At 37.4% G+C, this 14,159-nt stretch overlaps 1 protein-coding gene across 1 annotated transcript in view; it reads right to left on the reverse strand.

Annotated features, from left to right (window-relative positions):
* DNAH5 (dynein axonemal heavy chain 5) overlaps positions 1-14,159 on the reverse strand; it is a 258,228-nt gene that overhangs the window by 109,922 nt on the left and 134,147 nt on the right. The window contains exons 36-42 of the mRNA XM_028492810.2: positions 12,179-12,357; positions 11,600-11,787; positions 11,070-11,264; positions 8,085-8,219; positions 7,114-7,221; positions 5,044-5,197; positions 229-375 (exon numbers count right to left, since the gene is read on the reverse strand). Of these exons, the coding sequence (XP_028348611.1) occupies positions 229-375; positions 5,044-5,197; positions 7,114-7,221; positions 8,085-8,219; positions 11,070-11,264; positions 11,600-11,787; positions 12,179-12,357 (1,106 nt within the window). The remainder of the gene's footprint in view (positions 1-228; positions 376-5,043; positions 5,198-7,113; positions 7,222-8,084; positions 8,220-11,069; positions 11,265-11,599; positions 11,788-12,178; positions 12,358-14,159) is intronic.

The raw sequence follows: 14,159 nt of genomic DNA on the forward strand, positions 1-14,159 counted from the left end.
GGAAAATAACTCCCTTTGTAACCAAAAAAATGGGGGGGGGGTATTTTAAATACACTAATCAGTCATTTCAGTATTTCAACATTCACAAATATCATACTGATTTATGAGTTCTTGGTCTAGGAGAAGATATTATATGGAGACTACAGTTGTTCTACTAATTTTAAATAGCCACAAAGGATGTTATTTAGAAGTACATGTCAAAAATTATACTTGTAATTCATCTTCTACCTTTCTTAGCCCTCAATGTTTTCCTCCAAAGAGTAGAAAATATCCCATCAGTCCAATCATTCGTTGCCACGTCAAGCCGACCAAACATCTGTGGAGCCGTAATCGCTTTGGGATTCATCCTCATTTCCCGGTGTGGTTTTCCACAATCTATACCAAGTAAATACAAATTTTAAACAACTCACATGTAGAATGAACCATCATTAGGCAACATTGCACCAATCTGCAGTGTACTGTCAGCAGGTGTTCAAAACATGAAAAAATGCAAAATTACATTGAAAATACATGTCTTACTGCATTCCAAGTTATCATAATTACCCTCAATATATTTTATTGACTAAAGCACTTTTTATCTTCTGGAAAAGAAAACTGCATGTTACATAAGGGGGAAAATGCTACCATGCTGGAAGTGATGAAGGAATTAATGTAGGATGGAAGTTCTTCAAATTTCACAGCTCAAAAATCTTTTGGTTTATGGTGTATTAGATTAACTCTTATATCTGAAATGTCACTTAAAGATACCTGATTCTCTCCATTAACAGCTTTGGTTTGCTGAGATATGGTCTTGCTCATTTGGGAAAAAATCAGCTAAACTAATGTTACAAAAATCAAGGATTTTTCTTCTGTGGTCAGCTTCAGAAAAGGTATTCAAATCTTTCAAACCCTAAAACTATTCTTAAATAAGATGGATTCTGTACATAGGAGATGGTAGTTACTAAGTAAAAAATTGAAGAATAAGATTTAAAGTATATTACATGTGGAATCTAAAAAAATGGTGCAAAAGAACTTATTTACAAAACAGAAATAGACTCACAGACATAGAAAACAAACTAACGGCTATGAAATGGGAAAGGGTGGGGAGGGATAAGTTAAGAGTTTGGGATTACTATATGTAAAATCGATAATCAGCAAGGACCTACTGTATAGCACAGGGAACTCTGCTCAATATTCTGTAATAACCTAAATGGGAAAAGAACTTGAAAAAGAATAGATACATGTATATGTATTAACTGAATCACTTTGCTGTACACCTGAAACTAATACAATATAGTAAATCAACTGTATTTCAATTTAAAAAGTTTAAAGATTTAAAGTATAAAATCATAAAAATAGAGGCTGAAATATTACATACTGTGTGAAAGATTGACAAACACAGGCACACATACATAGGTATGTACACTAGAAAAGGTGTTACATTAAAACCTATCTAGAAAATTAGAGAATAGTTAGTTCTCTTTTTCCAAAAACACAAAAAGAATCAGGGTAATTATTTACAATATTTTACAGTGCTGAAATTCAACTTAGTCACAGTTCAGCTTTTTCAATACATGATATCTGTAAGACTTGCAACATTTTTTTTTTAAATCTAATCACACTTTACAAAAGGCCAGCAACCTCTTCAAATGTATCATAGGTGAAAACTGGACTTGGTCTGTTGTCCATACAAGAGAAACTATCAAAAATTATTTCATTATGGTTGTAGGTAGAATTGTATCATTTTCATTTAAAATATGATACCATAACATTTTTATAAGGGCACTCTAAGGAAAAAAAAAAAAAAAGGTTGACTTTTTAAATGTTGGTTAAACTAATTCGTCTTAATTCTTCTCCTAGGCATTTCTTGACTGTCCCGATCACTCCACCTTCATGGACTCTGCCCCATGAAGTAAGCACCCTTTTCTTGCTGTCACCTTCTTAGGACCTCCGTATGGAAGTTCCCAGACAGCCCCTCCTGTCCCAGTCTATTCTCTACGCGGCCACCGGATGGTCTTCTACACACAGGGCTAATCACACCACTCCCCAGCTCTACGGCTTCCCATCACCCACAGGATAAAATCTCGGTATTCATTGTGACTTACAAAGCTTCTCATGCCATGCCCTCTGTACTAATTTGAATTCCCCCTGGAAGCAAAGCCTGAGACAAAGACATGGGAACTGAGAGTTTGGATTCAGGGGAAAGAGAGAGTGAGACAGGAAAGGAGAGAAAGCCAATAAAGGGCTCATTGGTGAGCTGGTCACAGATGGAGTGTCCCTCTAAAAGACAGGAGGTGGGACATTTCCCTTCCACTCTTTCCCTCATTGGTTAAGGGTATGGCTGCCTCAGGAGCATTAATTCTCACCCAGCCCCTTCTCCCAGGCTGAGCCAGTTCTCTAGCTTCGAGGAAAGTCATAAGGCTGAAAAACCGGGAGACACCGCAGGCATTCGGGGGAGAAACTCTCCAACAGCTGCATCTGTAGCGGGGGAGGGCCAAAGGGATGCGGCCCTGGGTACCGATAGCATCTGCTATACCTGCTCATCTCCCCGACTCCCACAAAGTAGATTTCATCCATGCCAGAGAGCTCCTCCAGGCACATCATGCTCTCGCCGGTCCCTCCTACCGGCTCAGCCGCTTCATTCTGCTAAGAATGCCTTTTATCCACCTACTACTCGACCCGCAAACCGCAGATGAAGCAGCACCTGCTCTGTAAGCCTTTCTAGAATTCCTTAGAAAGGTTTCTGATCTCCTTTGCCTCTGCTCACATCATAATTGTCCAAATCTTCCTCATGTCCAATCTTCCATGCTGAGTTACAATTACCTGTGTCACTACACTACACTGTAAACTCCTTAAAGACGTGGCCATTTTTTTCCATGCCTGCTTTCCCATTTCTAGTACAGAACCTCAAAGTACAGAACATCAAAGATATTTGATGAACAAATACATGATGAATAAGGGAACAAATAACATACAGGGGTCCTGCAGAAGTTCAACCCAATTACTTTCTCAATCTTTTGGATAATCAAAGTTTTCAGTAAAAAACAATGTCATTTAATATAACAAATGTTTACCCTACATACTAAAACCAAGAACAGGTTAATAAACAGCAAATAGTCGAATAATTTATTCATCTTTGCAAAGAACTTCTCCAAAACCAGTAATGCCATATTGATTATATCATTTAGACATATTATATACAATGCATCTCTATTGTTTAATATTTAGTACTCATTTTGTTCAAGTCATTGTACCCAGTGCATTTGCAGTTTATTGTTAACAGAAGGCAGCTTCATAACAACAAAAGTATCTTTAAGCATAACTGGAGAAGGAGAAGACATCATTTTAATGCTATGTAAAAATCCCAAAGCAGAGCCTTAATAGTACACATGAAAACCATGTGGTAAGTTTTGCAGGTGAGACCTCTCCGTTTTGGTGGAGGTAGGTGCTAGCTGAGAGCATAAGCCCGTCTCAGTGTGAAGACCCCCTGGTAGAGTCCTGAGGTACAGAATTCACTTCGTCCCATAGCTGAGGAAATTGAGACTAAATCTAATGTATGCAGGACCCTAGAATAAATACAGACCGTAGTCACCAACCAATATCGATGCATTGGGGTTCCATGAGCTGACTGGAAACCCAGCCAGGCAGCTTTTCCTTGTGGGACACAACGTATGATGCATTCTAACAGCCAAAGTTCTGTGAAATTTTGCAGCTGCCATGGCTAAGGGCTGCGAATGCTTTTAAGAAGGAAGTCATCAATGTCTAATCAGAACCAGAGAATACAAGAATAATCATGAAAAAGGCAATGCCCGTTATCCTTAGATAACTTGAGGTTAGGGACTTAGATGTAAAACTTAGGGACATCTGGAAATTACCTATGTTTATCTCACTTCACAAGAAAACTATCTGATGCTGGGTGGGAAATTAGTTTATAATTAGGGTGATTTTTCAATACATAGAATTTAAGAGCTGGGATTAGAATTAGAATTATATTCATCGAGAGGCAGCGTCTTGTGTTAAGTCATAAGTGGCAAATGGTATGGTTTACTGGGAAAATTCTGGGTTTTTCATTAATGGGACCTGACCTTAGTTTTGAGCCTCATCATTTACCATCTTTTTGACACTGAAAATTTCTGAAGTTAAATTTTGACTTTTTTGTACAAAATGGGGATAGTAATAGCCACATCTCAAGATCATTTTGAACACTAAATGGCATGACATATGTAAACCATATAGCACAGTCCATAAAATCACTTTCAAAAGATGTTTTTCCCGAAGCATTATTCAGAAAAGCCAAGATATGGAAACAACCTATGTGTCTACCAATGGATGAATGAATAAAGCAGATGTGGTATACATACACAATGGAATGTCATTCATCCATGAAAAATAAGGACACGCTGTCATTTGTGAAAACATGGAGGGACCTTGAGGGCATTATGCTAAGTGAAATAAGTCAGACAGAGAAAGATAAATACTATATGATATCACTTATATGTGGAATCTAAAAATGTCAAACTCAGAGAAACAGATTGTAGAACGGTGGTCACCAGGGATTGGAGGTGAGGGAAATGGGGAGATACTGGAAAAGGGTACAAACTTCCAGTTATAAGATTAACAAATTTGGGGCTCTAATGTACAGCATGGTGATTATAGCTAATAATACTGTATCATATACTTGAATATTTCTAAGAAAGTAGATCTTAAATGCTCTCATCACAAAAAAGAAATGGTTATTATGTGAAACGATGGTAGTGGTAGCTAATGCTATGGTGATAATAATTTTGCAACATATAAATGTATCAAATCAACACACCGTACACCTTAAACTTGCACATGTTATGTGTCCGAATTATATTTGTATACAATAAAGCTGGAAAAAAACGTTTTTCTCCTCTGGTCCATTAATGTATTGTGTTGTCTCTAAAATCTACCCAATAGTCAAAAAAGTAGCATCCCCTCCTATAAAAATATGCCAACATACATCTACATTTGTATCCCTCTTGGGGCATTCACATGTGTCACAACAGTTTAAATGTGTCTCCAGATTGACTGCCCCCTTACCTGCCATGGCGTTCATCAAGGTGTGGATGCAGGTGGTTTTCCCTGCTCCACTAGGCCCCAGGGTCATCATTCCATGCCGCACTCTCTGTGTTTCAAACAACTGGATGACTTTCAGTTTCCAAGGAGGATGGTTGATTAAACCAGCTTCTTCAACCTGAAAACATAACAAACCGCCCACATGGGGCCACATGAACAGATATCTGGACTTATCATTGTGCTCAAAATAAGTATAGACATGCAGCGAGGTTAGAGAAATGGGGAATTACTGTTAATGCATAGGAAGTTTCAGTTGGGAAAGATGAAAAAAGTTCTGAAGACAGACAGTGGTGAGGTTTGCACAATACTAAGAATGTACTTAATGCCACTGAACTGTACACTTAAAAAATAGCTAAAATGGTGCATTTTATGTCATGTGTTTTACCACAATGAAATATATATACTTTTGGCTGCACTGCAGGGCTTGTGGGATCTCAGTGCCCCAACCAGAGATGGAACCCGGGTCCACGGCAGTGACAGCCCGAGTCTTAACCACTGGACTGCCAGGGAATTCCCAATAAAAAATATATTGCAAAAAATATATATATACATAGGCAAAAGCAGGGTGAACATAATCAAAATGATATCCCAGGCAAACAAGAAACACCTACAGTTGACTTTGGGAATTAAATACACTTATATTAACATTTTATTGAATGTATGTATTTGGAGCAACTTAAGAATAAAGGCTCAAATATCAAAATGTATTTTAAATGTTTAATTTAAAAGAGAATTTCAAGCATACCAAGTTGACTGATATTCCATATCAATGTCAAGCCATCTTTATAAATCTTCTGGATAGTTTTTATCTATCAAACACATGTATGGAAGCTATGCTGCCAAACGCTATTCTAAGTTTAATCTTCTAAGAGATTAGTACTATTGGTGTCTTCATTTTATAGGTAAGGAAACTGGGGCACAAAGAGACTAAGCAATTTATCCAAGATTATTAGTTGTTAAGTTATAGAGTAGGGATTGGAACCCAAGAAACTCAGCCCTATGGTCCATGCTCTTAACCATCATGCTATGCTTAAATTCACTATAAATGATGCTCTTATTTTTACTTAAATAATTTTGGATAATAATCATGTGTCATTTTATGCTATGTATTTTCTCTTCAGATTTTTCATATGCTATAAATTACTAATGAAAGTCGCTTTATAAATTAGTTTATACTTAGCTTTTTAGGCAATGCTACAATTAATTTGGCCATAGGATGAAGAAGCCATTTGCAAAATGAATTATCACTTTTACCTGATTAGGAAATTAAGATCTTTATATACTGATATTTAAAGGGGAAATGGCCATAAAATACTACCATATTGATTTTTATTACAAATATCTTCAAAGAATTGAAATGCATTTTATAAATATGAGCTAATCACCATTTCTATAAAAAATTTTTTTAAAAAACTCTTTTTCATAGGAAAGGAAGTTGAGGCCCAAGGTTTTCATGATTCATTTCCATTCCTAGGAAGACTATAAAAAGTTAAAGCTGCACCAAGTATCATGGGAAATCCAGACACCTAATGATACACCTAACATGATGGATCCCCCCAGAGCCCAGGGAAGAAATCACAAATGATCTTGGGCCTGGGGAAAAAGAATGACAGCTAAGGAGCCATATGAGATCACTGCAAATGACACTCAGTAGCTACAGGCCTGAGACCAAAGCAATGTGGTAAACACCAGGGCCACAGAGAGAAACAAAACCAGCATGGGCAATGCAGCTGGCCAAGCTCCACTGGCCGCTGCTGACCCATCACATTTCATTGGGAATCTGGTGTGGAATGGTCTCCATCAATAATGGGGTCACTAGCACATGGCTAACTGGACCTGTAGCTGAGTGATGGTAGGAGACCCCCTGGGAGGAAAAGCTCTATCAATGGTGAGCAACGGCTTCTCTTAAAACTGTAGTCACAGCGTCAGTGTTGTTCTCGGAACCTGTAGATTTAGGCCACAACAGCTCCACTTGATTCCCATGAAGTTCAGATGAAAGGGACACTGTACTTGATGTCCTGTGAAATATATTACCTGTCTACTAATTGCCATTTCCAGTTCAGGGTAACCGGCCTTGTCCAGAAGAATATTTGGGAAGAGATCTTCAATCAAACTCAAAAATAAGGGTTCATCCTCATCAATCTCAGAAAGAAAATAAAGGGAAATCAGACCAAATCTTTTGGCATAAACATGGCAATATCAGATAAACTGAAAATGTCCAATACAGCCCAGACTACTTTGTCACAAACAGTAATAAATAAAATATCACCTCCACTGAAGTTGAGAAATATTTTCATCATGTTTACTAAATTAAAAATTAGTTTTTTAAAAAGGGGTGTGGTGGGAGAAGAGAAAAAAAAAAAGGAAGGAAATAGAAGGAAAGAAAATATTGCCTACATGACAACCTTTCCATAAAACAACCAGATTGGGGAGTTTACTAAATAACCTACAATTTCTCATTTAACTTAAAAATAATTTTTTTAAATGAGAATAGTGGCAAATTCATGAATTGGAATTTGGTTCATACTCTTATTTTGAAATAAAAATATATCATTCTGTCATCCCGTACATGGATCCACTGATGCTGGACAACTGATTGTTCAGTCTCTACTGTGAAATCAAAGAATGTGAAATTATTACACACTTGTAAAATTCACATACAACTTCCTTCCAAGGTCTACTTTAACGAAGGTAAAAGGGATCTTAGCTCTACCACACAAAAATTTCAAGGTATTTGGAAATGTCAGATGTGGATTTTTAAAAATCCATTTTAATTCTATTGGAATAGACGTGTTAGACTAGAGATGAGTCACCACAAAAACTGCTCCTGAAAAAATGTAATTTAAAGTTATGCTCTATGTAATTTAAATTTATGTTATGCTCTATGTATTTATCTGATAATTAAGCATTTTAAATGAGCACTTTAAATACATATTTCTAATCTCATTTGTGCTTAGTTAAACTGAAATTTAAGTGGGTGGAACATTTCCATCTGTGAATCTTACCAGTTTGGAAAGATTCATATCTCGTAGTACACGCATGACAATTGTGGACTCCGTATCCGTGGGGTTGGCTCTTTTGGCTGCTCCCAGAGTTCGCAGAACAGACAGAATATTACGCAGACCAAAGTCATAATGTACCTGAAGAACATGAGGTACACTGGGCTTATTTTCAATATTAACTTACCCATAGAAACTGTACAAATTTGACAAAGACATAATGAATAAATGCTGATTTTCCTTTAGAAAATTTGTACAGTTAGTGGGGCAATAAATTTTTTTATCAACAGATTCTTTTTTTTTAGCAAATGGAGAATACCCAAAAGAATCCTCGCCTGTACCATCATTAATTTAAGCCCTTAGATCAGAACTAATAGATCTTGACAGAGAGAAAGGAATAAATTTCCTCCTGGAGATACATGTCCCCTTGAGCCCTTCTTAACCAATCATCCATAAGAAAATTTCCTCATATCTTGAAGCTAAAATTCTGAACCAGAATTAAGCTGAGACCTCACTCATGAACATCACGTAAGTTTAAAAGACAGGGGTATTGAGGAGAAAGAAAAGTAGCTACATTCCAGGATTACCTAGAGGGGGAAACAATAAGGACAAATCAGAAAGTCAAGCCCCCAGCTTTGTTGTCCCCTTGATAGGTATTTATAAAAGCTCAATCATGCCAAATTTCATCACATATAAAGTGAATAATTAAAAACCAATTATCCAACCACTATATGAAAGAGTATCCCTGGCAGTTGGTCAAACAATTTAAAATAGAACTACCATATCATACAGCAATCCCACTTCAGGGAATATATTCAAAAGAATTGAAAGCAGAGTCTCAAAAAGATATTTAAACACTCATGTTCATAGCAACACTATTCACAATAGCCAGGGGGTGGAAGCAACCCAGATGCCCATCGACTGATGAATGGATAAAACAAAACATGGCACACATGTAAAAATAAGAATGTTTTTCAACCAGGAAAAGGAAGCAAGAATAATACTATCACATGCTACACCATGGATGAAACTTGCGAACATTATACTAAGTTAAATAAGCCAGTCACAAAAAGACAAATACTGTATGGTTCCACTTATATGAGCTATCTAAAGTAGCCAAATACATAGAAACAGAAAGTAGAATTGTGGTTACCACGGAATGGGGGGAAGGGAAGAGTGGAGTTGTTTAATGGGTATAGAGTTTCAGTTTTGCAAGACAAAAAAGTTATGGAGATCTGTTTCACAACAATGTGAATTTACTTAACACTACTGAACTGTATGCTTAAAAATGGTTAAGATGATAAATTTAATATTTTTTAATCATAATTCTAAAAACCTATAGAAAAAAAAACATTTTCTGCTAATTGGGAGCAGTGTGCCTCACTTAAACCAATCGTTTGGAGGATAGAGCACATACAAATATTCAGACCGAGTTCCTGCCTTCAAGGAGTTTAAGTTCTAATTGTGGCAATAAAATAAAAATATGAGCAAGCTTGCATAAAAGTACAATAACAATGACTTGAAAGTACTGGTGAGTGGAATTACTTAAGGAAAACTCATCAGCATTAGACTCAGTTAAATCTGTGGGCATGAAGTGAGATTCAGAGAAGGCTCACCAAGGGGTCAGCATGGAGCCAATTGTTTTGTACACGTGGACTCATTTCATTTCCCTTGTGACCTTGTGACCTTGTGAACAAGGGCAATAGGAGTGAGGGAGGAGAAATGAAATTAGAGAAGAAGAGGGCAGGAGTCAGTGATGTGGGAGTTTCTCTACCTGCAAGAAACAGCAGGGAAAAGGGAAGAATCAGTGAGTAAAGGCTGCAATAATCAGAAGAAACCAAAAATGTTTTGAGTGAGAATGGAATATAGTTGAACCTGTGGGTATAACCTAGATTCAAAGAAGTTTGGATTGAGAGGTTCCTCAAAACCATGAGGACACATGACATATATTATGATGAATGAACAGGTGAGATAAAAAGCAAACATCAATATTCATAATTCTTTGGCTCTTGTCAGTTCAGATAGTGTTAACTTCATTGCTATGCCTTAAATGTTAATTTCTTCAAATGTACTTAGTAAAACTATGCATGTAAAATTGTTTTTGCCATGATACAACTTTCTACTTTGTATATATGAGGTACCTTGTCAACAACCCCAGTCCACAATTTTTTTTTTAATTTTTATTTTATATTAGAGTATAGCTGATTTACAATATTGTGTCAGTTTCAGGTGTACAGCAAAGTGATTCAGTTATACATATACATATGTGTATTCTTTTTAAGATTCTTTTCCGGTGTAGGTTATTACAGAATATTGAGTACAGTTCCCTGTGCTATACAGTAGGTCTTTGTTGTATATCTATTTTATATATAGTAGTGTGTATATGTTAATCCCAAACTCCTAATTTACCCCTCCCCCTGCCTTCCTCTTTGGTAACCACAGGTTTGTTTTCTATACCTGTGAGTCTATTTCTGTTTTGTAAATAAGTTCCTTTGTATCATTTTTTTAGATTCCACATGTAATTGATATCATATGATATTTGTCTTTCTCTGCCTGACTTCACTTAGTATGATCATCTCTAGGTCCATCCATGTTGCTGCAAATGGCATTATTTCATTCTTTTTTATGGCTGAGTAATATTCCACTGTATATATGTACCGCATCTTCTTTATCCATTCATCTTTCAATGGACATTTAGGTTGCTTCCATGTCTTGGCTATTTTAAGCAGTGCTGCAATGAACATTGGGGTGCATGTATCTTTTTGAATTACAGTTTTGTCTGGATATATGCCCAGGAGAGGGATTGCTGTGTCCTGTGGTAGTTCTATTAGTAGTTTTCTGAGGAACCTCCATACTGTTTTCCGCAGTGGCTGCACCAATTTACATTCCCCCCGACAATGTAGAAGGATTCCCTTTTCTCCACACCCTCTCCAGGACTGAATAAAACATTTAAATATGCCTAAGTACATAGGGACCTTCATAATGTCACACCTGCTTAGAAAGCTGCTCCTCACACAGCTTGTAGAGCGTGAAAAACTTCCTGGCCAAAACAATGTTGTCAATGAAGCCGCAACTAGCCAACTTCACCCTGATGATAATCTGTCGGTCAGGCACCATCATGGCCACGGAGCGGAAGTTAATCTTCAAGTTTTCAGGGAGTTCCTGCCGCCCAGCATAGCCAGGATTCTATACAGAAAATAAAAGCCAAGGATGAATGATACAGTCATGGGGTAACAAGCGCAACACATCAGCATGATATTAAAAGATTCATTATGCACACACAACAAATCTGGAATGACAACCAGAAAATTCATTTACATATCTCACTCTCCTTTTAACTGGAGAGACTAAGTCATGAATTATTAATATGAGCTCTGTTTAACACCAAAGGTTTTCAAACAGGAGTGAAAATTACAATCCCAATTTCCATTCATGGAAAATAAGTGACATATGACCAGGGACATGCGTGAAAACTGTGATAAGAAGGCTGAAGTTCAGTAGCTCTTCTTGTGGTTCCTTACCATAGTTAGAAAAAGCCCAAATTCAGGGTTCAGAGTCACATTATCTCCATCAGTAAAAATAAAAGATTTTTTACGCTCCTTTTTACATGTCAGAATAATGGAAATCTGCTGGGCTGCAACGGAGAGAACTGGTAGGTCGATACGATTAAATTCATCAAAACAACCCCAGGATCCAGACTGAGCCAGTCCTTAGAACGGAAATTAAATAGAAAATCCAATTAGTTCATAATTTTGGAAAGTCAAAGAAAAAGAGCATTATGCAACTTCCAGGTCAAGCCACAGATAAGTTTGCTCAAACATAAAGTTGAACAAATAGATCATACATTAAATGCCTCCAAAATAACTCACAACGTGACCCTTTATCTGTAAACACCCAACCTGCAGGGATAAAGGAACATTACAAAGGCAAGTGATATTGACATTTGACCCACACAACACTGGTAAGATTCAGGTTTCCCAAAAAGTTTTACAAAGTTGGAAAATGACACTAAGATGTAGCCAATTGTTGAAAAATAAATCTTAACAAGATATTCCACCTTAGCTTAAATTTCTCATCAAATAAAAAAATATAACCCTCGCCTTTAAAAATCCGTCCAAGTCCTCGGAAATCCATCTGGTCCGAACAATTGAAAACCACGACGTATTTCCCAAGACATCGTCCCATATCTTTGGTCGTTTCTGTTTTGCCTGTTCCTGCTGGTCCAGCGGGGGCTCCCCCCATGCTCATTCCCAGAGCTTGAGCCAACGTGATATAACACCTGGAGGGGTAGAGAAATCACTAGAACCACACTACTGGCATCTGGAAAATACTTCTGAGACATCACAGTGACATGATACAGGCACACAAAATTGAAAAAAGGAAGATCCTGACCATTATCCCTACATACCCTTTCCAAAACTGCACCCTAAAATACACTTATCCTTATGGATATTAAACATGTGTTGAGGAAAAAGGAAGGAGGGAGTGGTCTATGGTCAAATACGTTTGAAAACTCTTAAAAAGGTTCAACAGGATTTTTTATGATAATGTATATTCACAATCTTCAAATATGAAAAAGAGTACATAGCATTTCCAAAACTTATTTGGCAACTTTTTCACAGAAACTGCATCGGCAGGCGGACGCGCAACCGCTGCGCCACCAGGGAAGCCCCTCAACAGGATTTTTTATGATAATGTATATTCACAATCTTCAACTATGAAAAAGAGTACACAGCATTTCCAAAACTTATTTGGCAACTTTTTCACAGAAATCTACCAACATCTAAAGAAGAGTATTCTAGGAAACAGACTGGGGGCCATTATGTAGATTAATCCCCTTCTGAATCTAAGAGTCGATGATTTGATGAACTTGGAAACCAATGATCACATGAGATTTAAATCACACATTGCTAAAAATAATCACACCTTAAATCTATTTCTGGGAGCATCTACTAAACCTGCAAATACCTTCTACTGTATCTTACAGTATGATATTAACAAATAAAAGATTCTGGTGAGACAATACAAGAATGCCTGTGAAGGAAAACAACCGATCACTTGCTGATGAATTGCTCAATTTCCCAGCATCACCCAGTGCCGTAAAAGTAGGTAATCTATAATGTAATGCAGTTTAGGGCTTTCTTACGGTTAAACTCTAAAGCATTCATCTGGACTTGAAAAAATTTTTCGAAGAAAATAAAGTGATTATCCGGCACCAAGTGTGGGAATGAGAAGTGAGCACACCCATCCGGAGGCGCCTAGGTTCTCAATTTTATTGGGTTTGGGTTCCCAAAAAGGCAGGTAAATGACTCAGCCCTGAATGCAAAAAATGAGCCTGGATCCAAAGAAGGAAATGTGGGTGTAAAACCAGAAGGATGCCTGGTCTCACTTTGATTCTGCCTTTTAACCCAAGGTCTTATCTTTCCTCTTGAACTCTTGTTATCCCTTGCACAGCAGTCTCTGTAATAACAGCTAACATGTCATAATAGCTCCACCTACACTATGGCACTTAAACCCCACTGAACCCTGCAGGGAAGCCACTTATTTTCACCATTTTACAGATGAGGAGAGAGGCTCACAGAGATGGAATAATTTTTCTCAGGGTCATGGTGGAGGGAGCAGAGATTTGAGCCAGTCTGTGTGACCACAAGCTCTCACGCTGCTCAGCTCTAGGACACGTCCACACTCTCCCGGTAAGGAATAAATCTCTGGCCCCCCAGTTGCCCTGTCTTGCAAATCCTCCTTATCATGGGATCATTTGGGTTTATATTTAAACTGAAGAAGTAGCAAGTTGTTAAGTTGCCAGAGAGAAATCATGCTATTTACATGAAAAAAGGGCAGCCATGCCTGGTGATTTATCCCTCACTTTCTCCAATAGGTGGGACTTCAGTCCAACTGATACCAAGCAGGACCCTGTGGGGCTCCTGGGCACAAAAGCCGTCTGTGTCCCCTATTTCTTTTTTCTTTTTTTTTTTAACACCTTTATTGGAGTAAAGTTGCTTTACAATGGTGTGTTAGTTTCTGCTTTACAACAAAGTGAATCAGTTATACATATACATATGTTCCCATATCCCCTCCCTC

The sequence above is a fragment of the Physeter macrocephalus genome, chromosome 8 (genome assembly GCF_002837175.3).
Source record: "Physeter macrocephalus isolate SW-GA chromosome 8, ASM283717v5, whole genome shotgun sequence".
Classification (NCBI taxonomy): domain Eukaryota; kingdom Metazoa; phylum Chordata; class Mammalia; order Artiodactyla; family Physeteridae; genus Physeter; species Physeter macrocephalus.